The sequence below is a fragment of the Macaca fascicularis genome, chromosome 2 (assembly GCF_037993035.2).
Source record: "Macaca fascicularis isolate 582-1 chromosome 2, T2T-MFA8v1.1".
In the NCBI taxonomy this organism is placed as follows: Eukaryota; Metazoa; Chordata; class Mammalia; order Primates; family Cercopithecidae; genus Macaca; species Macaca fascicularis.
The window spans coordinates 111609793-111636549 of NC_088376.1; the positions used below are offsets into that span (position 1 = coordinate 111609793).

At 59.5% G+C, this 26757-nt stretch overlaps 1 protein-coding gene across 7 annotated transcripts; it reads right to left on the reverse strand.

Annotated features, from left to right (window-relative positions):
- Nucleotides 1–584: 584 nt before the first annotated feature.
- CELSR3 (cadherin EGF LAG seven-pass G-type receptor 3) lies at nucleotides 585–26757 on the reverse strand. 7 transcript variants are annotated; one of them, XM_015445852.3, is made up of 36 exons: nucleotides 22738–26757; nucleotides 20545–21195; nucleotides 19996–20221; nucleotides 19593–19708; nucleotides 19163–19251; nucleotides 18901–19058; nucleotides 18149–18312; nucleotides 17743–17868; nucleotides 17484–17653; nucleotides 16865–17050; nucleotides 16301–16417; nucleotides 15748–15919; nucleotides 15448–15589; nucleotides 15230–15350; nucleotides 14763–14946; nucleotides 14351–14452; nucleotides 14119–14133; nucleotides 12977–13071; nucleotides 12575–12784; nucleotides 12122–12317; nucleotides 11698–11853; nucleotides 10865–11030; nucleotides 10189–10356; nucleotides 9839–9965; nucleotides 9540–9746; nucleotides 9131–9305; nucleotides 8812–8924; nucleotides 8317–8396; nucleotides 7658–7781; nucleotides 7069–7185; nucleotides 6838–6986; nucleotides 6460–6569; nucleotides 5948–6106; nucleotides 5424–5624; nucleotides 3788–4673; nucleotides 585–2339 (listed from the first exon to the last, which is right to left on the reverse strand). In XM_015445852.3, the coding sequence occupies exons 1-36, from the start codon at nucleotides 26483–26485 to the stop codon at nucleotides 2312–2314; spliced, it is 9954 nt and encodes a 3317-aa protein (XP_015301338.2). In that variant the 5' UTR covers nucleotides 26486–26757; the 3' UTR covers nucleotides 585–2311. The 7 variants fall into 7 exon arrangements, 5 of the variants coding, with proteins under 5 accessions (XP_015301338.2, XP_015301337.2, XP_005547092.2 ...); XM_015445851.3 differs by having other exon boundaries at nucleotides 7658–7784; XM_005547035.4 differs by lacking the exon at nucleotides 14119–14133.

Consider the following 26757-nt stretch of genomic DNA (forward strand, 5'->3'; position numbering starts at 1 on the left):
GGGCTTCTCATGCCTCCAGCTGAGAGCGCCACCCTCAGGCTTTCTGAGACTAGGCATGTCTTTGAGATCCGGAGCCGACGATCCCCAAGTCCTCCCCTTTAACTCTGGCCACCCAGGCCAGAAATGGTTGGAGGATCCCCTCCGCTGCACTAAGCACAGCCCGGACATCGCTCCCAGAAGGTTCCTGCGCGGGCCGCCGAGGAGAATTGTGGGGGTCGGTGCTGTTGGTGGGCAAGGCGGGAACTGCAAGAGCAGTTCCTCAGGTTGGTTTCACCCAGGTGAGGGCAAAAAATGCCGGGCCAGGGCTGCAGACCCTGAAGAATTAGGAAATCCTGGTGCCGCTGCCTTGACTAGGGGGGAGGTTTCCCTTAGCACCTTATTCTCAGCACCTGTGCTCCAACATCAGGCCCCAATCACAAGGTGAGGAGCCAGATTTCAAGGTGAAAGAGATCTGCCATGAAATGGGCTAAAAATAGCTGGATATTCTTGGGAGGGGCTCAGATTCCTCTCAAAGGTCAGTCTGGCTTGAATCATTCACAGCTGCCATCCTACCTCCCCAGCCCCCAACAGGAAAAGGCAACAACTGTTTTCTGTAGAAGTTTATTCCCAAAACAGAGCGCGGCTTCACGGAACAATTTACACAGACAGGACAGAGGGCCGCTGGGCTGGAGGAGGGGAACCCCCCAGAGAGGGGCATCGAGGAAACCTAGGACATAGCAAACTCACCCTCCCACCCCCAGCAGGCCATTCAGCCCTTCAAGAGCTGGGGTCCTTCTGGGTAAGAGTTTGGGTCCTGGCTGGTGGGATTTAGCTCCAGTCAGGGAAGTAGAATTTCTAATCTCCCAGGAAACTGCTTCCCAAGAGTATGCATGGGGTGGTGGGTGAGGAGGTGTCTGCACAGACCACCCCCCAACCCTGCACAGCCACTCTCCCCAGTGGTTAGAGGACGCCTACTCTCAAGGTCTTCTAGGTCTGGGGACTCAAGGCTGACCTTTGGCCTGGGAAAGCTGGGGGTTAGAAAACCCCTCAAGATGGCCAGGTCAGGGTCCTCACAGGTGGGTCCCCCAAGTCCCTCTCCTACTTTCCCTACCTTTCACTTGTAAACAAAGGGGAAAAAAATTCTCTACTGTAAACAAAGTGTAAAAGCTCAAAGTTTTGAGTTGTAAACAAAGTAAAAACATTTTTTGAATCTGGACTTGTAAACAGTAACAAAATTTTAAAGTCTCCAGTTCTGGACAGCAGACAAAATAGCAAAAGTAAGAGTTTTGTGAACAGGGTCGTAACAGTCACTTTTCCCTTTTTAAAGGAATAAAGGAGGAGTGGAATGGAGTCACTTCCTGCAGCCCGGGTGCCTAGGGCCACGGAGGATCCTGTAAACATAGGAGGCAGTGGCACCTACATTCTGGGTCTTGAATTCCCTTGTTTCTGCTCCCTTTGCTCACCTTCCCACCTTAACCTTCAGAATCGATTCAAGCAGGGGGCAGTGTCAGGGAATCAAATGGCACCACAGACAACTTTTGTTCGCTGCAGGGGCAGGTGAATGACCCCTCCACCGACCCTCTGCAGGAATGTCTGACTAGAGGCCCGAGCCCCTCCCCGTGGGAGACAGGGAAGCCTTGCTCTGTAAACACGACATCAGCTGCTCCACCAGCACCCCACAGCATCAGTCCTAGGTCATAAGGCAGTAAGTGGCAGGGACTCCACATAATAAACACACACATCCACCGGGAGGGGCGGCATGAGTGAGCCCCCATGAGGAGGTCAGACGACCCCTGTTTCCAAGACCAACCCCCAGCCCCAGAAGTTTGGCCTTTGGGGCATTCAAGAAAAAGCAAAGGACAATTCTGTGCTTTGGGCCCCTGATGATACTCAGATCAACTTGGGGGTGGAATAGGGGGAGGAAGGCATATGTCCCACCCATCTGAGTCCACCCTAGGAAGAAGAGAGAGATGAGCGTAGGGTTTGCTCAGGACCCAAATGGGGTCAAACTGCATGTCTCCCTCTATCTCCCTCCCCCTCCCAGCCCAGCCTCAAACCCCCCAGGAGACAGAAAAGCTGAAAAATAACATAAGCATCTCTCTGGTTACAAAGGTACAAAACGTATAAAAGTCTCCCTCCAGTCCCCCCTCTCTGCACTTGTCACACGCATGCTCACAGATGCGCATGGAGCCTCAACCCTGCCACGCCAGGGAGAGCTGGGGCACCCGCCACTGGGGAGCAGGAGGCTGCCTTGGGATCCGCCCCCACTCCTGGAGTCTCTCCTGTTATCCTCTGTCACCCTCAGCTGTTCCTCGTCCACGCCGTCGTCCCCTCAGGAGTGACCCTCACTTCTGGGAACTCTGGAGGCACATGAGGAAATCAGAGATTGATGCCCAGAGGGCTCCAAGTCAGGCGGCTCTGGATTCCCCCACCACATTTGGCCTGGCTCTTCCCCTTGCCTCCACCATTGCTCTTGCCTCTTAGCCCCCAGCCCCTTCATGCCCACTCTGGGGTTCTCAGAGTCCTTCATTCCGTGCCCCTAGACTCAGCAAGGCTCCTTGGCTGCCCAGGTCTTTTATCTGAGTGCTTCAAGAGCACCTACTGTGTACAGATGCTATGCTGAGCACTTGACAGATATTATCTCATAGATTTCCACATCTCAAAGAGTTTATTACTACAGACTCCTTTACAGATGAGGAAACTGAGGCCCAGAAAGACTTGCCTCTGCCTAGGGTCACGCAGCTAGTGAGGTAAGACAGCTCAAACTCAAACCTCTGTGACTCCAGAGCCTGAACCCCTGCTCAGTCCCTAGTCTACCTCCCAAACAGCCAGACCCCAAAGTTAGACTGCAGGGGGACCCAGGCAGTGGGTTAGCTCCCTCTGGTCCCTACCCCGCAGCAGCCCTCAGTGCCCAGGCCCCAGGACCCCCAAAACCCTGCTCCTTTCTCCTTTGTCCTCTCTCTGCCCTGGGTCCTGGTCAATTCTGTTGGTTCCCTGCCCCACCCCAGGGCTCCCTTCCTCCCCAAGCCATCTCTTACCCCACAAACCCCCAGAGCCTGACCCAGCTGTTTCTCCTCCTTGAAACTCAACTCTCTTCTTGGCTTATAAGACTTGGCAGCTCCTGGTGCCTCCCCACTCCCACCAGTCCCTCTCAGACTCCTGTGTATCCAGCTACTTCCTGGGTCTACTACTTCCTGGGCCTGTCTGCCACCCCCTTCCCCACAGATGCTTCACAGGCACCCGAGATGAACCAGGTTCCAACTCAGTTCCTGTGAGCCCCACCCCAAAGTGTCCACAGACAGGAGGAACTCAATATTGACTGAATACATCGATGAATGAATGATTTATCCTCAACAAAGCAAGCTCTTCAGCCTGGTATATCCTGGCACCACTTCCAGCCTCTCCTTGTCCTATACGACCCCCTAGGCGAAGCTTCCCAAGCAAGGCCTCCTGCTCTCCTCCCTGCCCCTTGCATATTCCAGGTCATCTCCCACTTCTAGGCCTCAGCTCCTGTCCTCCCCTCCACTAGCTCAACACATTGGAAGGCACCTATTTCTCCTTAGCCTGGGAGGTGCTGGGAAGGCTGGCTGGCCCCAGTCACACAGCCAGCAAGTCACTGCTAGTCACAACCCCCATTTCTTGCCAGATTCCTGTCCCCAGCCTGTGGCCTTCTGGCTGTGCCCGGCCTGGGGTAGCCCATACCTGTCTGCCAGCCCTCATCCCCTTCTGTGGCAGAACACAGGGCAGGGCACACAGGAGGTTGCCCTAAGCTGATGAGGGTGCAAGCAGGTGGCTGGACCATACTTACTCTGAGTCTGGCGACAGCTCCGAGATGCTATGAGATGTGGCGGAACGTGGCGTGGAGGGCCCAAGCACAGAGGCTGTGGCAGAAGGTGTGGCAGTGGTATGAGGGCCCGAGGGTGTGCTTGAAGATTGCACGGAGGAGAGGGCCGAGGAGTTGAAAGAGGCAAGGATGGAGGAAAGAATGTCCAACTGCTCTGTGGAGGGGCCATGGCTGGGGCCACTGACTGGGTCCTCCCTAGCTCTGAGCAGCTGTGGGGGTGGCCCAAGGGCTTCACGTGAGGGGTGCCGGCTAGGCACCTGGTCCAGCCGCTCCCGAGAGTTCGAGCTCCTAGACAGAGAGTCCAGTGGCCGGGATGGCAAGAGGGGGTCCCTTGAGAGTTGCCGCTGGGGAGACAGGGACAGAGGTGGGGGCTGTGGATCAAGGTCCCGGGTGCAGCGGGGCGGGGGCAGTGTGCTCAACCACTCTCGAGGTGCCCCTAAGTCCAGCGCATCCCGTGACCCGAAGCGGCCAGCCATGGCGCCAGGGTAGTCCCGGGGTGGCTGCCTCCGTGGCAGGGTGCTGCCCCGATCTCTGGGCTCCAGTCGGCCCGGTGCAGCGTCCATGCATTCCTGGGACCCAGGCCGGCTCAGGGGATGTGGAACAGGGTCAGGGGCCTCCTCTAGTCGCTCACGGCTCAGTTGCCGCCGGAGGAGCAGGTCCAGCTGTTCTCTAGAAGAGTAGCGGCTGGCTGGCTGTGAAAGACTGCCTGTGCCCCTGCCAGCATAGATGCGACCATAAGAGGCAGCTGGCACAGCACGGTGGCCCAAGGTGGCTGCACGGCACCAGGACAGTTCAGGGGCGCCTCGGGTCTGTGGCACCAGTGGGTATTGCAACCGGTTCTTCAGGATGCCTATGAGAGGAAGAAAATGGGGGGCAGGGTGTGTGTGGGAGGGGGAGGGCAGGCAGGAATTCCTGAGTCTAGGGGTGTGGCAGCCCTTGGGATCCTTCCAACACAGGGTTGGGAGCAGCAGAGGCAACCCTGGTGGTCCCAGAGAGGCAGCAGGACAGGGGTCAGAGTGGAAGGGCAGTCATCTTCCAGTTGTGGTCCCAAGGCGTGGGGGAAGGCGGGCAGGTCCCATGGTGCAGGGGATGGGGCAAACTCCCTGAGGTCAGAAAAGGGGCAGCCCTCAGATCCTGACAATGCAAGCCTGGCTGAAATGCAGGAAGCCCCTGGGTTGGGCAGGAGCAGTCCCCAGGGTCCCTGTGATGCAAGGGTGAGGGCAGAAACCTCTTTTCTCCGAGTTCCCATAAGAGCAGAGTGAGGGGCAGAAATCTTCCAGATCAGAGCAGGAGCTCTGGAATCTGGGTGGGAGGCCAGGGGGAAGCAACTCCTAGGGTCTCTGAAAACAGACGGGCTGGCGCAGGAGTGGTCCCCTGTGGTCCCCCTGTAGTGCCAGCCAGGGTAGAGGGGGACAGAGAATTCCCAGGTCAGGATAGGAGCAGTCCCTGAGGACCATGAAACAGGCTAGAGAAGCAGAAGCCCCCCAGGTCAGAATAAGAAGAGCTCTCAGTTTGGGATGAGGAAGCTGCAGTCCCTTGGCTCAGGGCATGAGCAGCCCCCAGCATTCCTGTAGTGCGGGCCAGGGCTCAGGGACTGTACCTTTCCTCTGGCGCTGGGCCCGGCCCAGAGAAGTCTCATCCCCACTGGTCAGGGCCGGGTCTGGCTGGTTGTTGTTAGCTGCATCCTTGTTGGTGTCCAGCCCCAGGCGCCTTTCAGAGCCCCAAGTCTGCAGAGCACAGGGGGCTGCCTCGCACTCCCCCAGGGCTGGCCAGTAGGACAGGAGGTCATTGCCATCCACATCTGTGGAGCCAGGGCAGGTTATAGGAGCTTCTGGGTTGATCCCGGTGACTCATGACCCCTGACCCTAGACCCTTGAAACCCTGGCTGTTCTCCTTGAGCAGAGGTGGGAACAGGAGGGTATCTCCTAGAGATCAATGGGTAGGGGTGACTGGTGAACCCCCTCCCCTTAACTGGAGGTAGACAGAGACTAGAAGTCGGGGAACCTGATGGCTGAGGGGTCAGAAAGACCAGGCTGAACCCCAACCGCAGGAAAGATGGGGAGCTGGAAGGATAACAAATGGGGCATCCCTTGGTCACCCAAGGGGTCAGAGGGCGCCTGGCACCTTTGGGGTGGGTGAGGAGCCTCTCACTCTGGGCTGCCCGGCGGAGTGGCCGTTGGAAGCGCCCCCGCGTCCGGCCATTGTCCTCGCTTTCTGAAGATGGAATGGAGAGACTCCTCTCCTCCTCCAAGGACAGGTCACTGTCGGAGTCGGAGTCTGCGCCTGGAGTTGGGAAAGTCAGAAGGACTTTCAGAGGTAAGGGACTTGGAGATAAGGGAAGTTGGAGTTGAGGGTCTAGAGGTAGGTACGGCAAGGGGGTTAGGGTTGGGGATGGGAACCTGGGCAGAGCTTGGAGTGGAGGTAGAAGCAGAAGGGCTGGGACTTAGCAGAGGGAAAGACGAATCAGGAGTGGATTGGGAGAACCAGGGCTGGAGAGGTAGGTGCCTCCTGAGGCAGGGACCTTGGGGGAGATCATCCCACCCCAGTCAGCCACTGCTCCCAGTATGGGGCAGAAGAAAAGGGGATGGGGAGAGATCCTCTGCCTCCCTCCTCCCTGCCCCAGGCCCCAACTCCACCAGCATCTCGATGGAACATGGCCACGTCCAGGTCAGTGGGGCCAGCATGAGCCTGGAGGCTGTGGTCAGTGTGGTCAGCAGCTGAGCCATGTCGAACCAGGACATTGTCCCTGGAAATGCAGGAGCCCCCCCCGCCATGAAAGAGGGATGTGATGGGGTTCCTTGGAGGCTGGAGTGTCTTTGAGTGCACAGCCAGCTGCGGGTGGAATGGCATCCCTGGGTGTGTGGTGGGAAGCATTTAGGGCAGAGGCAGAAGCAGGGCCCCAGATGGCCGAGATGGGTAGAGCCACCCACCCTAGGACCTGGTCATGCCAAGCCCTGGTAAGGTGGGGCTGGACTAAGCTGAGTGTGCCCTCACAAGGAGGCCCTTCCCCTCACCTGAGGTAGCTGCGGCCCCGCTGGCTGTCCTGGTCCTGGGTCCGGCCAGAGCGGGCGCTGCTCACAGAGGAGACGGTGGAGGCACCCAGAGTGATGCGGATGAGGCCACTCTCTTCAAAGAGAGCCGTGTTGTTGTAAGCCCCAGGTCCCTGGGGGTGGTGGGGACAGAATGTGAGCCAACCCTGAAGCAGCCTCAAACCCTGGCTTCTCAGGGCCCCCATCCCGACTCACCGTCCCAGGTGCTGGCCTTGCCTCCTCGGGTGCTGCCTTCCTGCCCAGACAGGCTGGCGTCCAGGCAGCCCGAGCGTCTGCATTCAGCACACAGAAGAGCAGCAGCGCCGCCAGGCCCTGTGGGTCAGCGAGGGTCAAAGCAGGGTCGGCAGGGGTCAATCAGGGACCAGTATAAGTCACTGTGGGTCAGCAATGGGGGTCAGTCACTGCAGGCTAGCGTGGGTCAGTGAGGAGCCCATGCGGGACTCAGTAAGGGAGTCGGGGAAGGTCAGCAGGGGAGAGGTTGGAGCAGCAGGAGTGGCTGGAGTCGGTCAGGTTGGTGTGGATCAGCAAGGGGCCGGGAGCCTCGGTGTTGGTGAAGGTCAGTCCAGGATCAGCACTCAGTCTGGGATCAGTGCCTAGGTTAGAGTCAGCTCCAGGTCTGGGGGCAGCAGCTAGGGCCAGTGTCTGGTCTGGGGTAGTACCCAGCCTGGCAACAGTTATCCAGTACGAGTCAGCTCCAGGCCTGGGGTCAGCATCTGCCTAGGGATGGCCCCAGCCTACTGAAGGCCCACCTGGTTCTGGGGCGAGGGAGGGGCACCAGAGTCACCTGGAGGCCGCAGAGTCCTGCATGGAGGTAGTGGAAGGCCAGGATGCTGTGGTTGACTGCCAGGAGCCCAAAGAGCCAGGAGGCACTGACCAGCAGAAGGAGCAGGAAGGAGCTGCGAAGGGTCCTGCTGTGGGCACATGGGAAGACAAAGGAGGACATGCAAGGCTCATGTAGGGCTCATGCAGGGAACACAGGAGGACACACGGGCCACACACGGAACGTGAAAAAAAGGAAGTCACACGGGAACATGGAGATCTCTGGAGGACACTGGGGGAGATGAGAGGTCCCACAAAGAAGCAGGAGAGCAGTCAAAGGGCCATGAGGACACGTGGGAAAAACACAGAGGTATGGGAGCCACAAGGGAGGGCATGGAAGACAAGTGGGAACACACAGGGCAGGGGGCCAAGTGAGCCACCCAGGCCATGGGAGACTCTGGGGGGACCCAGAAGACAAGGAGAGACAGCAGGGCAGAAGCACATGTGGGCCCACAGTATAGTGAGGGCGCCAGAGAGGGACTGCAGGTCAGGGCAGGTGTGACTTCATTCCTTCATCCAGAACTTGGAGCCCAACCTGCACCAGGGAAGATCTGGGGGCCCCAGACCCCACCCAGGAGGACTTGTCATCCTGAGAACCCCCCTTCCTCCGGCCAGCCAACTCACAGTGCGGAGGTCTTCTTGGCCTCCCTCTGCCCTGTGGAGCAGGATGTGCGGGCAGCGAGGAGAAACATGGTCCCGTTCATCTGGACCCACAGCCGGACATGTGGGGCCGGGCAGGGCGTAGAGAGAGAGAGAGAGAGAGGCAATGAGTGAGAGAGACTAAGATTCACAGAGAGAGGCAGAACCAGTGAGAAATTCACACATATACACACACACCAAAGGAGCTGAGCATTACAGAAAAAGAAATGGAGAACCAGAGAGGGACTGAGAGATAGAGAGATGCAGAGGCATGGACAGGCGACTGAATCTCTGACCCCCCGCCCCCATCTCCATGCCAGTTGAATGGGGGTGGTCACTGACCAGAGGACAGAAAAAATGAAGGCCGAGCCCAGGAAGCCTGCAGAATGCCATCTGGCTGCCCTCAGCTGACTTCACTGCAGCTCCACGCCCCCATGAGGGAGGGAAGTACAGAAGGGGCAATAAGTCCAGGGCACTCACCACTATGACCAGGACAATAGGGCCAGCAAAGCTCCAGATGAGGGGCTCGTGGACTGAGATCCAGCAGAAGTCAGGGTTCCCATAGCCCTCAGGGTCCAGGCCCACAGCAAGGCCTTGGGAAGAGAAAGGGTAGAACTGAGGGCGTGTGTTCCAGCACTGCTGACCAGCCCATGTATGGGAGAAAGCAGGGGTGAGGACAGAGCAGCCCCCCCATGAATAGATGGCTTGGGGTTTGAGGTTGGGGGTCATGAGCAGGAATGGGGACAGGGTCAGGGGTCAGGCCATGTGATGGATGGAGATTGGGGGTCACAGCCCTCACCCAGCAGCACAGCAGGGACGCCCCAGCCCAGGGCATGGTAGAAGCGCATGGCGCCACGGTCCACATTGCGTGGCTCAACCTGCATGCGGTAGAGGTGCAGCCCCTGCACGAAGAGCCACGCAAAGGTGCTGAGGAAGAAGTAGTGCAGGAGGATGGCGACTGCAGTGCACACCAGCTGAGGGTAGGGGGCGTGTGTCAGGACCTCTCCTGCCTCACCCACCTCTGACCCCTACCCCAGGCATTTGCTTCGCACCTCTCACCCCTAAACCACAATATCTTACCCCAGCACCCTGCCAAAAACCCTGGCCCCAACCTGAGCATCCCTGACCTCTGACCCTGAGTTTTGGCCCCAGGCCTTCTGGGCCAGTAGGGTCATTGGGACACAAGTTCCCTGGCCCTGATCCTGCACCTGATTGTGGGTCCTGTGAATCCCCAGCAGGAAGAGGAGCTCTGCCATCCCCAGGGCGGCTGCCACATTGGCATGGATCCCACGCACATTGGACTTGAGGCTGCGCAGGCTCAGCAGGACGGCTGCAGTCAGCACCAGCGCAGCTACAGACACAGCCACGACCACGTGGGTGAACACAGCCAGCAGCTCCAGGTCGCCCTCCAGCCTCTACAGAGACAGGGATGGTTGATGGGCTGTTGGGCAGAATCCCCGTGTCCCTTTGACCCCCCACTTCCTTGGGACACTGAACACAGCCTCACCTCACGGGGAGAGGCATCCATGAGGACCCCAAAGGTCCCTGTCCGGCTGCAGCGACACCGTGCATGGGACCCATTCCTGTGCACTAGCTCGCAGTCACGTGCTGTCCACACACCATGCTGCTCCACCCTGCAGCCACAGGGCAGTTAGACACAACTGTGACCCACTGTCAGGCAGGGGTTTGTGAGAGATCATAGGAAGGGCTGAGGATGTCTGGAGTTGGGGTACAGCATTCCTCATGGTTCGGGTTGCATGACAGCACTAGTGGGGGCCCCAGGGGTAGACTGGGACTATTAGTTGGCCTCCCAAGGGCTAACAGGGGACCAAGGGTTTCCAGAATGGGGGTCCTCACAGGCCAGGTGGGTCCCACTGCACACAGATCGCCTTGCTCCGATTCGCTGTCTGTAGCAGGCGAAACTCTAGGCTGATGGGGGACTCCAGGACTCCCCTTAGGAAGTTGCGTCCATGGAACACAGCCACGCTGACCACCGGGGAGTTCATAACGGGGTTCTGGGGAAGCCTGGGGAGACAACCATCTGGGCTTGCACACTGCTGACCTCCCCACACTCAGCCTGCTTGCCTCACCCCATCTTCATGCCACTCGCCAGAGCTGACCCAGGGTCTGGGATGTCCCCAGAGTGGAAGTTGTTTCTAAGAATCCTTCCAGCCTCTGCTGAGGAGCTGAGCATCTCCAGGGGACCTGCAACTGTTTGCCTCTGATTGTCCTCCCTCCTACCCCCATCTGACCACCATCAGTCAGCCTGTCCTTGTCTGTGTCTGTCAGCCCTTTGGTCTCTCTGTACCTGGCTCATGGATCCCTCCTGTGTGTGGCTCTGTGTCTGTCAGCCAGGGGCTCTGCCACTCTGCACAACTCCAGAGAATAAGATTCACACAGAACCCAGCAAGGACGGGGCTCCCTGGAGCTGTGCTCCTCTCTGTGTGTTGTGAACCTATGCATCTACCCACCAAAAAAGGGGCTGCCGGGCTGAGAAGTTCGCAGGAAGCCCAGGGGTGAGGGGCCTGAGTACCTGGCACCTCGGCGTTCCGCCTGGAACTGGGCAGGCAGCAGTCCCCCCAAGGTGCGGTAAACAAGGAGAATGATAATGGAGATCCCGGGCTCTGGCTCTGGCGGGGCTGGTGGGGGGACCACACTTGAGGTGGTGGAGTTTTCCATGCTGCTGCTTGTGGGCAGAACTGCCAGGAGAGGAGGAGGAGCTTCTGTCAGTGACCTCTGACCCAAAGCACCCACCAACCCAGCTCTGAACCTGATCAAATATGGGGGTCTCTTCCCTACGGGAGCAGAATTGGAGAATGCAGGGAACAGGAACCCAGAAAGGAACAGTCAAGGCCTGGGAGGGATCATCTGTGATGAGGGAGAGGGTCTGACAAAGTGAAGGTGTGGCAAGGTGGAGGGTGGAGGGGAGATGTGGGAGGGTGGAGGGTGGAGGGGAGATGTGGGAGGGTGGAGGGTGGAGGGGAGATGTGGGAGGGTGGAGGGTGGAGGGGAGATGTGGGAGGGTGGAGGGGAGATGTGGGAGGGTGGAGGGGAGATGTGGGAGGGTGGAGGGTGGAGGGGAGATGTGGGAGGGTGGAGGGAGATGTGGGAGGGTGGAGGGGAGATGTGGGAGGGTGGAGGGGAGATGTGGGAGGGTGGAGGGTGGAGGCGAGATGTGGGAGGGTGGAGGGGAGATGTGGGAGGGTGGAGGGTGGAGGGGAGATGTGGGAGGGTGGAGGGGAGATGTGGGAGGGTCTGACATTGGGGAGGTCTGGAAAGGGGAAAACTGGGAGGAGGGCAACATGGTATCTGGCTGGGGGGACAGAGAGACAGGACTTGGCCCAGGGGTCCCCCAGGGGCTCTCACCTTCAGATGGGGATGGCCGTGGGGACTGGGAAGGCAGCAGCACATGGGTGTGAGGATCCCAGGCATCCTGGCCCCGAAAGAGGTTGCTATGGTAGCGGGGGTAGCGACGGGCACCCCGGGGAGAACTGGGGTGCTCCATGCGGTCAATGCTGAGCACTACCCGGGAGAAAGAAAGGGGAGACCCATCATGGACCTCTTTCCCCTGCCAAGGGTTCTACTCCCTTTTACTCGCATCCCACACCTGAGTCCCACAATCCGTTTTCCTTGCTACCAGCTCAGAGCCTGTCCCTACAAAACACTGAGGGTGGTGGCTGAGTCTCCTGCCATTAACATTGGCATCGATAGCCACAGCCCCTCAGACCTTCAGGTACCTGCCCTTTCATGGCCCCCTGCCGTGCCCCGCCCCACCCCACCCACAACGCACTGATATTAGGCGTCACCAGCCCCATGGGATTCAGGTATGTGAGTTCCATATTCCTTGCGAGCGTGGCTGCATACTCCTCCAGGTGCCTCACCAGCCCTGCGCTGCCTGGGGAGCCCCCAGGGGCCCGCTGCCCCAGTGCTGCCCACAAGTCCCCTGTCTCTGGAGCAAGCAGTGCAGAGCCGGCCCACAGCAGATTCTGGGAGGATGGAGATAGAATTGGGCTCAGCCAGGTGGTGAGGAGGTATGAGGGGATGGGGCAGGCATGAGAGGTCTGGACAGGTGCTCAGAGGGGCCCCAACAAGCAAGGGGGTGGGGCTGGAGAGGACAAGGGCAGAGGGAGAGCCCAGGCCCTTCACTTCCCAAGAGGACAGCAAGGGCCTGAGCTGGGGATCCAGGGGCAGGAGGCTGGGAGCTGGGGGGCTAAGGCAATGAGAACACAGGGCACAGCCCCACCTCATTGAAGTGGGCGTCCTGTGTGGCTGTCAGCCCGAAGCCCTGCTGATGGCTCTCAAAGGCCAGCAAGTGGGCCAGCAGGCGGGCAGTGACTCGAACATCTTGGCTAAAATAGTGGTCAGTGTGGCTGGTCACCTCCCGTAGCCGCTGAGCCAGCTTCTTGGCCTCCATGGTGTCCAGTGCCGTCTTGTTCAGCTCTAGGCCATCCAGCTGCCAGGACAAGGAGATGGTTGCTCTGTGGTCCCTTAGGCCTTCCTCCAAAGCCTCACAGGGAGAAAGCCTTGCCAGATTAAAGGGCAACCAGGAAAGGCTGAGGAGGTCAAGGGCTAGGGTGTGGTATCTGGGGCCCACCACAGGCCAAGGAAGGTCTTAGGTTGCAGGAAAAGTTCTGGGCAGTCTCACCAGCAGACTGAGCTCTCGAAAGGCAGGGGAGGTACAGTTGAAGAGGTCGGGCTCCAGCCAACCCTGGGCCTCATCACACAGCCGCACAGCAGCACCTGGAGGCAGGCAACCCCTGATCAGGCCTGGGGCCTGGATACCTTTGCTGAGGAGATAACCGCAGCACCCTCTCCTATCCTAGGGGATAGCCAGAGTCATGAGCATCTACAGCTGCACCCCTGGAGGTAGTGGCCCAAGCCCGGGTAGGCACCAGCTGCTTGTCAGGCAATTCCTGAGGCTGTAGACCATTCTCAACCAGCAACCACACAAAGCACAAGAGTGGGGCTGCACACACTCACCCATGTGGGCCAGGACAGGCTCATAGACATGCCGGTTCACACAGACACACACCAATGCTCACCAATTACACACACACGTATGGACCAGACCAGCACACAGACACACAATGCTCTCTTGCACACACACAAGACATGCCAACACAGAAGAGGGCTTCTAGGAACATCCAGTGACCAAAGTCAGGTGGGAGGATTCTCACATAAGTTTTAACTGCCCCAGTGGTTACTTTGCTGTCATTTCTCTCCCTTGTCTCTGGGATTGGGATGGAGGTTGAATGAGAATTGACTTGGATCTTAAAAAAGTTTGTAGCTACCAACAAGAGAGAGCCCAACTTAATCACAGAATCCCCTCCCTGCAACAGGTTCACAGACACGTGCACGGGCACAGAGACACACACATGAGCATGCATACCCAGACAATCTCTGTCCAGCCACTGCAGAGACCTCAAGCAGCAGGGGGTGTTCTGAGGGGACCTCAGGCAGTGGGGAGGGCCCCCCAAGCAGCAGGAAGGAGCTATAGGGTCCTCAGACTGAGGAGGGATCTTTCGTGACCTCAGGCAGTGGGGAAAGTCCTATGGGGACCCCAGGAACTGAGGAGGGGTCAGCAGGGTCCTCAGGCAATAGGGAGGGGTCTCTGAGGATCTCAGGCATCAGAGAAGGGACCCTGGGGTACTCAGATAGCCAGAAGGGGCCTGCAGGGACTTCAGGCAGCAGGGAAGGGTCTGCAGGGACCTCAGACAGCAGGAGGTGTCTGCAAAAGCTCTGGCAGTGGGAGGGGGCAGCGCACCTGAGCAAACACGTACCCCTTACCTGCACCCCGCAATCCTGCCCAGAAGCCAAGAGAAACAGATGGAGGCTCAATGAGGGTGTAGGGAAGGGCCCAGAGCCCCTAGTCGGTAGTGAGGGGCCCACATGGACTCCCACCCCACTTCCACCTCTTTGCAGGAACAAAGCCACCCAACTCAGGAAAGGAGATGGCTCTAGCAGTCAGAGGACAGGCCCACCCCCACCCTCAGTGATGTCCTCTCCCCCACATACTCACCCAGGGCCCCCCGGGGACACGGCACTGTGGCCAGGACACCAAACTTTGTCTGGGGCCACCACACACCAGATCTCAGGGACTTGGGGCAGGCATCATAGAGCACTAGAGAGAGAAGAGGTGCTGAGCCAGGCAGTCAGGGACCAGGGCAGGTGACAGCCACGCCCACTGCCCCTCCACCACCCACCCCACGGCCCACTGCCCACCACTCCTGCTGGCTTCTCAGGAGCTGACCTGTCAGATTCTGTGACAGGTCAGCAAAGTACTTAGGGCAAAGGTAGGGTTCCCTGGGTGTAAGTGGTCTCCCTCAGGAGAAGCTTCCAGAGTCCCCAAGGAGCCAAGTGTGCCACTGATACGTGATGGTGGCACACTGGAGCCAGCCCTCTATGGGTACCGCTGGGTGGAGCCTGCTCACCCCGGCAGCCGCTGGCTGTCACCTCTGCGAAGGGGCTGTCACAGCTGTTGCACTGGCGGCCAAGGGCTCCTGGGCGACAGGGGCACTGCCCGCTGTGGGGTGCACATGAGCGCGAGGTGGAGCCCACAGGGTAGCAGTCACATGGGAGGCAAGAGTCACTGCCCCGCGGTCGGTAGTGGAACTCCTGTTTGAGGATGGGCCAGGGGCCTGAAGTCAGAGGTCAGGGCTTGGGGAATGAGTGGAATCAAGGACAAAGGGTCAACAGAACAGCGCTCATGGGCCAGAAGACACCTGGGCCATGCGTGAAGGCAAGGGAGGGGTCATGGGTAAAGGATGAGAGACAGCAACTAGGTCACAGGACACAGGCAAGAGGTTAGGGCCCAAGTCAGGTGGTGGAGGTCAGCAAGCTGGACAGGAATTACAGATTGCGTCCAAGGAAGGGTTAAAAGGTCAGGGGCCAGGCGCACCTTGCAGTGACACTGCCCATTTGTCTTGTTGCAGTTGGGATCAAAACCTTTGTGAACATCACAGTTGCAGGGGCCACAGGTTGGGCTCCCCCACCAGCCCCGTGGGCACTGCTGGTCCATCCTGGGGGTACATAGCCAGGTAAGATGCCTCCATGGTATCCCAGTGACCCTCCCTGTCCCTGCCAGGTCTCCTCATCGCCTCAGCCCCAGCCTCTTACCTGTGCTCACAGTGGTGCCCGAAATAGCCACCCACACAGTCACAGGTATAGCCGTGGGGAGCTCCTGGGAGGTGCCGGCATGATCCCTGGTTCTGACAGGGGTTCAGGAGGCAGGCATCCACACAACCTGGGCCGTAGTAACCTGCAGATTGGGTCAGAAAGCTCAGGACCCTGGTCACAGAGCATGGAAGGAAGCAGGCACCCATCCCGAGTCCCTGCCTCCTTCAGGTTCCCCAGTCTTCATCATGGGCCCCTAACACCTGCCCAGGTCACCCTTCCCCCAACCCTCTTAAGGCCCACCTGGCCGGCAGATGCAAGAAAAGGTCTGCCAGAGGTCCCGGCAGTCGGCGTGAGGTGGGCAGGGCCCAGAGGCACAGGCGTTGGTCATGACACAGCCAGGCTCCGCATTCACTTGGTGGCTGGGGGGTAGCAGGGCTGGGGAGCCAGAGGGTGTGGAGCCGAGCCACACCCCCTATGGACACACAGCCAGCAAGGGGTGAGACTATGTTAAGGCACCTCAGCCTCAAGTACTGCAGAGCCAGCCACCCTGACATGCAGTCTTCTGAGACCCTCAAAAAACCCAGGCCTCAAAAATATCCCCAATTTGGTACCCCTGTGGGACTCTAATTGTGCTGTTTCTGACACAGATTCCTAAAGGTCCTTGATAATCCAAGCTAGACTCCCACCTCCAATGCCACAGAAAGGCTTGACCTAGCTCTCAAAGCTGGGTCATTCACCCCCTTGCGCCAACCCCCACTTGAATGCTGCCTTTCAGGTCCCAAGGAGCCTCTGACCTCTGACCCCTGACCCCTGACCCTAATGCCCCATATCACATTCCCATGCTGACCCCCACCTGGATGCAGCCGACCAGACCCTGAGGAGCCTCCTCTGCACTGCCGGGGGGCAGGCCTCCCACGTGGAGCTGCTTTACCTTCAGGCCCTGCAACTCGCTCCCCACTGCCATGGTGTCCTGGAGGAAGGGGTGCAGTCAGCACTGTGGGAGAGGGGCCTGATGAACCCATCATAGCCCAGAGTCAATCTTGGCTGCCTTCTAGCCCTTCTAGACTGCCGCCTCCCTCCTGGACCCACAGCAGACCTTAATATTGCTTGCTTTTGACCAGGGGTGGGTAGAGACTGGGGCAGAGACTAGAAGGGGCTTCTAGGAATCAGGCAAAGTGCTGGCTACAGAGGTTCCCCAAGACCAGGCCCCAAATCTGGCACAAGGATGGCCTGAGAGTGGACCAATCTGGCTGGTAGGGTGGGCTCAGTGCAAGGATATATGGTGGGGAACTGGGGGGAGAACATCAGACTTGGTGCAGTGGAGGGAACTGAGAGGAGCTGAACTAGAGGTGGGGTCAAAAAAGGTGGATCTGGTTGGAAGGCTGAGAACAGGCTACCCTGGGGTCAGAGGCCAGACCTGGAAGAGGCTAAAGTCCAGTGAGACCATGAGGACATGGTGGCCCCGCCGGCCACCTGGTTCCTCCTGCAATTCCAGCCGCAGATCATGCCACCGGCCATCACTGACAGTCACCTGGTCCAGAAGGAGATGGGAAGCACGGCCCGAGCCCCTGGTCACTGTCACAGACAGTAACCCCCGATCTAGCTGTGGGCAGAGATGCATAGCCCTGGGGTTAGAGCCCTAAGTGGGCTGGGACTTGGAGGTGAGATCAGAGGGCTCAGAGGTCAGGAATATCAGAGGTCAGAACAGTGGGGTCAAGGTTATACCTGGCACACAGGGCACTGTGCCAGGGACATCATGTTGCTGATATAGTGTCAGGGGGCAGAGGATAGGACCAGGTGTTGTGGGTGGGTTGGTGCAGCTCGCATAAGAGAGAGCTATGCTGGAGCCCTGCACCTACAGAGGATATAATGACGGAAAGAGAATCAAGGGCTAGGGTCCAGAGCAGGGTCAAGTGTGGCTGGGACATCTGGCAGAAAAGTATGCTGTGTGACCAACCTGAACATACAAGAATGTCAGTGGTGGCCTAAGAGACTGAGAACTGAGAGTATAGGGAGGGTGAGCAGAGTGGACACACCTGGCAAAGGAGCGTGCTGTGTGGCCCAGCCTGCACTTGCATCAGGACCCCCTGTGTTGCCCGTGTCCGGAATGCCAGCCCCAGGTACCATGGCACAGACACAGCCATGTCACTTCCAAAGTTCCAGCTCAGTGTGCCGTTGCCACGGAAATGGTGGGGATGGGCCATAGCTGAGTGGATAAGAGAAACAGGGTTACAGCCCCTGCTCCAGGAGCAGATCTAACTCTGCAGGCACCCCCACCCCATGCTGCCCACTTACTGAGCCGACAGTCTTTGCCGCCAAAGCCCACAGGGCAGTCGCAGCTGAAGCCACCCCAGCGCTCCGAGCAGAAGCCACTGTTCTTGCAGGGGCCTGAGTCACAAAAGTGTAGCTTGGCTTGGCAGCCTGGGAGAGGAAAGACATGAGAACAAGGGTTGGGGGCACAAGTGCTGGATAGGACTTTAGTGTCCAGAGGGGCTGAAAGAGACCAAGATCTCAGCCCCATTTTCTTTCGATGGGTGGGGTTGGTAAGAGTCAGGCCCTAAAGTCTGGGCTGTAGCATGGTGCTTGCCACCCAAAGAGACTGGGTTGAAGTCAGATGTGGAGTCACCCCATGGAGTCCTCTGCTCCCTCCCTATGATGGGGACAGGGCTATGGGCTGGGCTGGTGGAAGCTTCAGGCCTACCTGCCATGGTGCCATTATTTGCGACAAAAGCCGCCATGTCCATTCGGCGGCCATCAATGTGCAGGTCCCGCATACAGCCGATGAAGTCCTTATGGGACACGGGGAAGTTCTCGGGGAGGTTGGGGACACCCCCCAGAAGAAGAGGGCCCGTCAGGTCCAGGGACCTGGGGATCAGGGGTTTGGGTCATTGGTAGGACTGGGGCCAAAGCAGAGTTGCTCCTAGGGGGCCACAGGAAGCAGGAGGTAGGACCCAGAGGGTAGGGTGATTGAAGGAGGAAAATAAGGCCAAGCTGGGGAAGGAGTTAGGGTCTTACTTCAGTTGGGGTGCAAAGGGGAGCTCATGATGGGCCGATGGTCTGGGGAAAAGTAGGTGAACTGCGGTTAAGGGCTATGATGAAAAAGTGAGGCATCTGGCTGGCTGGGGAGGGGATGGAGACGTGAGGAGTCTGGGGACTGGACATGAGATTAAGGGACTCGGAGGGGATGTGGGGCATTAGTGAGACTGGGGTGGGGAGGTGGAGGCTTTGGAGGACTGCCTGGGGACTGTATGTGGGAGGTGGAAGTCTGGGGTGGAATGCAGGATTGGGGGCTAGAGTGAGCAGGCTTTCAGGGTCTTTGAAAGGAGAAGGAAATCTTGGTGGTTTGGGGGAAAGATGGGAGAGTTTGGCAGGATGGGATGAGGAATGGGATGTGAAGGGTTGGAGTGGGCTTTGGTAGGCAGGGGACAAGGGGACCAGGGGCGGGGGCCTCACTTCTTGGAGCTTGTTTGCACACCAGCAGCCGCGCATGAGTAGTTGCCAATTTCAGCACCAAACTGCAGAGCCACGGCCACATCACAATCATCCACGCTCAGCACAGCCACCTTATCCTTGGAGGGGCCCTGTGCACCCCCTAGGGCATCTGTCCGGGGCTAAAGACCCAGGCACACCAGTCAACAGTGCCCCTAGTAACCCCCGAGGAGCAGAAGTCAGCATCCCAACTCCCCTCATACCCGATGCCAGGGATGGTCCCCACCTTGTTGTAGTATTTCAGATGCACTGTATGCCATTGCCCATCACTCAAGCCCCCGGGAACTGTGGGGCTGACCACTGTGTTGGATTCACCTGGAGGGGAGACACATGTAGAATCATCAGGAGCAGTGGAGTCGCCCCATCTCACCCTAGTTATATAAGCACAGCCACTCCCAGGGCCACCCTGGATGCATCAGATCAGTCCCCCACTGGTGACTACAATGGCTGGCCCAGAGTGCCTTTGAACAGACAGGAGAAACAGACTTCTTGGAGGGAGGGACCTTCCCACAGGGAAGGACAAGGAGCTAGGTCTTCACTGCTTGTATGGCGTGGAGTGTGTGCTCAGATGCACAGTGAGGCAAACCTGAGGGGACTTGGGCCCTGCGTCCTCCAGCACACATGCACCCTCTCGCCGTCACATCCGGGGCACCCACCCGTGGAATATGTGAGCCGCACTTGGCCAGCCACGAGTTCCAGGGCCAGGAAGTCGTGCTTCTCGTTCAGGCGCCCGTTGTAGAAGAGTAGCCCGCTCTGCTGCACCGTGGCGAACCTGGGCGGGGTGGGAGGGGGTTTCGGGGGTGGGGGCGTCAGGAGCAGGGTACCATTTCACACCCACCATCCCTGCGAGGAGAAGGGGCTGGGGCGAGAGAGGAAGCGAGAGGGACGGCGGGACCGACCGAGGGGACGCGGGTGCAGCGAGGTCAGGAGACCCCGGGCGGGGCGTCAGGGGAGGGGCGGTGTCTCGTGGGAATGCCAGGACAGGGCAGTCAGGAATCTGAGTCAGGGCAGGTAGGTGGGGGCGGCGTGGAGGCGCTCAGACATGGGGCGGGCACCTACGAGAGGGACAGCGTGAGGTGGAAGCGCTGCCGCAAGCCGCGAAACATGACGAACGAACTGGGCGGGAAGGAGCGCGCAGCCACCTCGCAGCGCGGGCCCTCGAAGGCGCCGCCTGCCGGGCATTGGCAGCGAAAGCCGCCGTTGGGCGCGTCGGTGCAGGTGCCCCCGTTGCGGCAGACGCCCGGCACGCAGCGGCCGGCCTCGGTGTCCAGCTCGCAGTCCTCTCCTGGGGGCCAAGCCGCGGTCAGAGGCGGTCACGCCCACGCCCGCCCCTGCTCTGGCCCCTTCAAAGACCGCGCGCCCAGAGGCCGGGTGCCAAGACCCCCAAAAGGTCGAGCTCTTCGGTGGACACGCCCCTTCCGTCTGGCCCCGCCCCGCGGCGCCGCCCCCTCCCCAGTCTCATCGCCGCCTCGGCGACTGCCTCTCCCGGCCACGCTCTACGGCTTCTGGCCTAACGGCGTCCACACCAGCCTCTGGCCTCAGAAGTCACGCCCAGTACTCACTCGCATTGCGGTCCCGCCCCCAGCCTTGGCCCGGCGCCCTGCTCACCTGTGAAGCGCGGGCGGCAGACGCATGTGTAGCCTCCCTCGCGCCGCGCGCAGGCTCCGCCGTTGCGACATGGGTTGGAGTAGCAGAGGTCGAGCTCGGTCTCGCAAAAGTCTCCCGTGAATCCGGGCGGGCAGCGGCAGCGCAGGCCAGCGATGGGTTGGATGGGTCGGAACAGCGTGGAGGCCGAGGCCAGGAAGGGCGCGGACGAGTCAAAGCGGAGCACGGACACGCATTTCATGTAGTTCTCACAGGGCTCTCGCAGGCACACGTTGTCGTCGAAGGGCAGTACGTCGAGCAGGGAGCGGGCCGCCAGCGCCGCCCGGCGCACATACAACTGCTCCTGGAGCTCCTCGGAGCTGAACCAGGGCCCCGCAGCGCCCGCCCCGGCCCCACGTGGAGCCAGCGCCGAGAAACTCACATTGAGCACGGTGCCCCCTACGTCTGTGTCGTTCTGGATGTTGAAGATGAAGACGTCCTCAGCGGGCGTAGCGAGCACCTCAGCCACGCCCTCGAGGAAGTGGCCCAGTAGCGGTGACAGGAAGCGCTCCTGCCACATGTTCTCAAGGCGCACGGTCAGGCTGTTGGCCAGCAACTCCTCCGTGATGATGACCACGCGCAGCACACACTGCGCCGTCACGCTGTGCAGGCCATCTGCAGGTGGGGGCAAGGGCAGTGGTCATCCTGGGGCCAGTGGCCGCCCCTCCCTGGGACAAAAGAGGGCTGGGGCCAGTGATAGCCTAGGCCCCCAGAACCTCTAAGTCAGTAGGCTGACCCCACCAGGACACAAGGGAGTCTGGGGCTAGTGACCACCAGCTCCCCCAGCATCAAGGTGTCAAAAAGCCGCTGCTTCCTCCCCCAACCCGCAATACAAGGAGGGGTCCGGGCCAGGGATCAACCAACCCCACACAGTGCCCATGGGTTAGCAAGTCACTCCCCCAACAGCACTCAAGTACCCTGAGTACTCAGTAACTCACACTTCCCCAAGTTATCATGGTCAGCGGGCTACCCCAACTCAGGACATGGAGAGGAGCTAGGGCTACTGGCCATTCATTCCCATTCACCTTCCCCTTCTCCCCTCCCCCAGCATAGCAGAACCAGCAAAACATCCGCTACAGAAAACAAGGGTTCCAGATCAGGAATCACCTATCTCCTATTTTTGGTCAGCAAATTGCTCTTCCATAGCACTAGAAGGGGTCCTGGCCCAGTGAAGACTCAATGCCATCCTCCAGAATCCTGGGTTATCAAGCTCCAGGAGGGTCTTGAACACACACACACACACACACACACACACACACACGCATTCTTGAGTTAGCAGCCTGCTCGCTACTCCAGATCTGGGTCCTGTGGTTTCAGTGACCACCCCAGAAATGAAGGTGAGGTGCTTAGCTGCCATGTTCATCTTGTCCCCACACCCTAGCACATACTGGGTGGTCAATGAGGACAGACTGTTGAGTGAGTTGAGGGATAAATGAAGGTTGTGCCTTTTCAGGCAGTTCCAGGAGTCCCTGCTCCAGAACTGAGGAATGAGCACAAGTAAAGCCTATTTCACAACCTCTGCAGCCTCCAGTAGGCAGGACTTCAAGAGCCTCCCCACCTGCACTCTCCTATTATGGAGGGGTTTGTGAATGATTGGAGCAGATGGAGCAGGAAAGAGGCAGGTAGACCTCTGGACGTTTTCCCAAAGGTCAGGGTCTCAGCCCCTATGAAGCCACTCTCCACCTGAAGCTTCCATAGTAAGCTGCTGTTCCTGACCACTCAATTATTGGTCATTTCCTGCACAGATGGGGTAGGCATCAGACTGGACCCAAAGTAACCCTTTGTCTGAACACGGGCATAGCGTGGACTGACTGGCCCATACTGGCTTTGCCTGGGACCTCCAGAGGATTACCCCAGGACCACTGACCTTTTGTCAGGAGGGGAGCTATCCCTAGGTAGCAGACCGTTCTTTACAGGCTTTATGGGGTCTGCTAGATGCCTTGGAATCATTGGGATTCTGTGGAGATTATCCAGGAACCTAAGCAGAGAACCTAACCTTGTGAGGTCTATGGCAGATCTTGTAGGGTGCAAGAACCCTACCCTTAAGGGGTTCTTGGAAGGCTTAGAAATCCCTGTTTGGTATGAGGTGCCCTGTGGAGTCCCTGAGACCTAACAGGTTGGGGTCACTGGGTCACTTGCCTGCCCCCTGCCCCTCACCTGTGACAGTCACCAACATGGAGGCCACCAGTGGGCGGTTATTGTCTAGCTTTCGGCTGAGTCGCAGCTCTCCACTGGTCTGGTTGACCACCAGCAGCTGCAGCTCATTGCCACGCTCAAAGGAGTAGAAGAGGTGGTCAGAGACATCGGGGTCATAAGCTGGGATGCGCCCAATAATGCCCGAAGGGAAGGTGTCCGAACGGTTGGATACATAGTTGTTGAAGAGAATCTGGAAGTTGTTGAGCACAGGGCTGTTGTCATTCTGGTCAATCAGGCGGACGTGCACAGTGGCCCGGCTGACCAAAGGAGCAGATGTGGCCTGCACCACAATCACATATTCTTGGCGAGCCTCATAGTCTAGGTCAATGAGTGCCGTCAGTTCTCCAGAGAAGATGTCCATTTGGAACAGCTCAGGGATGTTCCCCTCCACGATCTGGTACATTATATGGGCATTGGGGCCTTCATCAGGGTCCACTGCAGTGATCTGGGCCACCACTGAGCCCACAATGCTGTTCTCTTTCACCCGCACCTCAAACTCCTCAGCTGGGAAGACAGGTGCATTGTCGTTCACATCCTGCACCGTCACCTGGATACTGACTGGAGTCCGGAGTGGGGGTACACCTCTGTCCACTGCATAGGCAGTCAACTCATACACTGACACTGCCTCCCGGTCCAGCCGCCTCACTGTACGAACGATTCCAGAGGTGGGCTCAATGGTAAAATCTCCATCCCCGTCTTCACCATTCTGGAAAGTGTACTGGACCCGGCCATTGGCATGAGCATCCCGGTCGGTGGCTGAGATCTGCAGGACACTGGTGAAAGGTGGGGCATCCTCAGAGACCAACCCCGTATAGTGGGAGGCCACAAATTGTGGAGCATTGTCATTCACATCATTGACCATCACCTCCACATAAGTAGTGTCCGCCTTCTGTGGGATACCATTGTCTCGAGCTGTGATAGCCAAGGTGTAGGTCACCTGGTCCTCATAGTCTAATGGGGCCTGTAGTGTAATGGCCCCTGAGTCTGCATCAATGCGGAACTGGGGCAGGTTGTCCTCCAGGAGATAGGTGATACGAGCGTTCTCACCCACATCATCATCAGAGGCACTGATGACCACTATGGTGCTGCCCACTGGCCGATCTTCATTCACACTCACTGAGTAGTGGGCACTTTGAAAAACCGGCCGATGAGTGTTGGCATCTGTGATGTTGATGTGCACATAGCAGTGATCATGAAGGGCCCGGTCAGATGCAGTTAGTACCAGCTTGAAGTAGCGTTCCTGTTTGTAGTCCAGTGGCAGAGCCAGAGTCACCAGACCCACACCCCCCTGGGTGCTGATGGCAAAGCGATTCCGGGTGTTGCCACCTGTGATCTGGTAGCTGATGGCACTGTTGGCATCACGGTCTACTGCGGTCACGCTGACCACACTGGTGCCCACAGCTGCATCCTCATTCAGTCGTAGGTGGTACTCCTTCATTGTGAACTCAGGCCGATTGTCATTAACATCCAGCACAGTCACTGTGACACTGGCTGAGGCAGAGAGTGGGGGTGAGCCATGGTCTCGAGCCTCCACACCAAAGAAGTAATGCTCCACAGACTCACGGTCCAGGGGACCACTCACAGAGACCCAGCCAGTGGCGCTGTTTATCACGAAGGGAGTATCAGATGCCACACCAGTTAGGGAGTACTCCAATCTGGCATTCTCCCCATGGTCTGCATCGACTGCCTGAATGTGGATGACTGAGTGACCCAAGGGAGCATTTTCCAAGACAGAGACTTGGAAGGGCGTGCTGACAAAAATAGGAATGTGGTCATTGATGTCCACCACTTGGATGCTGGCCAGGCCCGTGTTGTTGGACAGCGGTGGCCGGCCAGCATCCTGCGCCCTGATGCGCAAGGCATACTCTCTCTCTGCCTCGAAGTCCAGAGGTGCCACCACCTGGATCTCGCCAGTGAGGCTGTCGATGGCAAAGTGGCCACGGCTATTGCCACTGATGATGTTGTAGTGCACCAATCCGTTGGCGTCCTTGTCCCGGTCGGTGGCCGTGACGCGCAGCACCACCGTGTGGGGGCGCACATCCTCGCGAACCTGCGCCACGTAGCGCTTCTCGCTGAACTGGGGAGCGTTGTCGTTCTCGTCCAGCACAGTTATGTGTACGCGCACAGTGGCCGAGCGCGGCCCGGGCTCCTGGCCCTGGTCGCTGGCTTCCACCACCAGCTCATAGCTTTCCATGTGCTCGCGGTCCACGCGGCCGCTGGTGCTGATGAGGCCGGAGCGTGGATCAATCTCGAAGGCGGCGGCAGCTGCAGCGCGCGCAGCTGGCGGCCCCACGAAGCGGTAGCGCAGGTTGGCGTTGGGGGGCGCGTCGCCGTCAGTGGCACGCAACTGCAGGATAGGGTAGCCCTCCTCCACATTCTCGCGAAGCGTCTCCCGGTACTGCGCTTGCTCAAAAACCGGCGAGTGGTCGTTGCGGTCAGCTACTGTCACGGCCACCATCGTGGTGGCCGAGAGGCGCGGCGAGCCGTGGTCCTGCGCGGTCACACGCAGGTAATGACGCTCCATGCTCTCGCGGTCCAGAGCTGCCGCCGTACGGATGAGGCCGCTCTGCGGGTCGATGCTGAACAGCTCCAGAGAGCGGCTATTCATGAGCGCCGCCAGCGAGTAGACTAGGCGCCCGGCCTCGCCGGCGTCCGGGTCCTGTGCAACCACGCGTAGCACAGCGGTGCCTGCTGCTTCATTCTCCGGCACCAGCGTCTGGTAGTTGTACTGCGGAAACTGCGGGTGGCGGTTTGCGGCGCGACGAAAGCGTGCCCGGTTCGCCGAGGTTATTTTCCTGGCTTCAGGACGGGCCGGGATTCCCGGGGGGCGCGGCCCGGGGCGCTGAGGGAGGAAGCGGCGGCGGAAGAGACCCCGGGAGCGCATGCGCTCGGGCGCCGGCTTGGGAGCTGTCCGAGACTCGCGGGGTGCTGAACCTGGTGCAGGAGCTGTCCTCGCCGTGCGCGGTGCTGAATCCAGCTCGGGGCCAGATCCCGAGGCCCCTGGAAGACAGTTCCGCCGGGGGGCTGTCCTTTCTGCTCCGGATGTCGTGGCTCTCTCGCCCTGACTCTTGCTCCCTATTGCCCATAATTCCCCACAGCAGCGCGCGGTGCCCACTCTTTTGCGGGCGCCTGTCCCAGCGTTCCGCTGGGAGGACACCGGCTTGGGACCGTGGTGCCGAACCAAAAAGTCTGAAGGGAGGGGTGAGCTGTTCCCCGAGCCCGGGACCCCTGGGGACAGAGCCCCTGGTGACAGACTACCTCTTTGCAAAGGTCCTGTCCGCCCGCAAGAGGAGATCTCTGGGCGCCAGTGTAACATAGACCCTGGTCCCTGTCCTGTCTCTCGTTCGCGGCTGCCCAATGGCTGGACGCCGTGTTCAATCCTCAACTCCTCGTTCGGCTGCTCAGGGGGACCTCGACTGTTCCGGGAGCTTTGCCTTTCCCCTCGGAGCCCCACGAAGACAGGCTCCCTGACCCCCAGTCCAGGCCCCCCATCCTCCCGGACCCCGGGAGACTCGGGACAAAGAGCTAAGGCTCCGCCACCGATATGCGGCCTTAGCCCCGTAGTGGCAGCTAACCCGGGGTCCCAGCCCTGGTGCCCACCGCCCCCCAGCTCCTCCTGGCTGAGGGGGAACAAAGAGAGGAGAAGGAGCAGAAGTATGGGAGTCGACCGTCCCCCGAGACCCCTCCACGGCGGCCGTCTCGCCATCATCCCCCGCCTCCCTGCACGGCCTCCACCGCCCCCCGCCCCAGTCCGGTCCTTGGTCTGGCCCCGCCGCTCGGGCCCCCTCCCGGGCCCCTGCCGCCGCCCTGGCCCCCGCCCCTCCGCCTGTCTCTCCGCGCCCCCGCCGCCCTCTGGGCACCATCTACTCCACGGCCGGAGCCCCTCCGGCGTGCGGCCCCAGCTTTTTCCGCCCCCACCACAGCATCCCCGACGCTGCTGCCGCCTCCCGCCGCTCCAACATGGCTCCCGGCCGCCCCGAT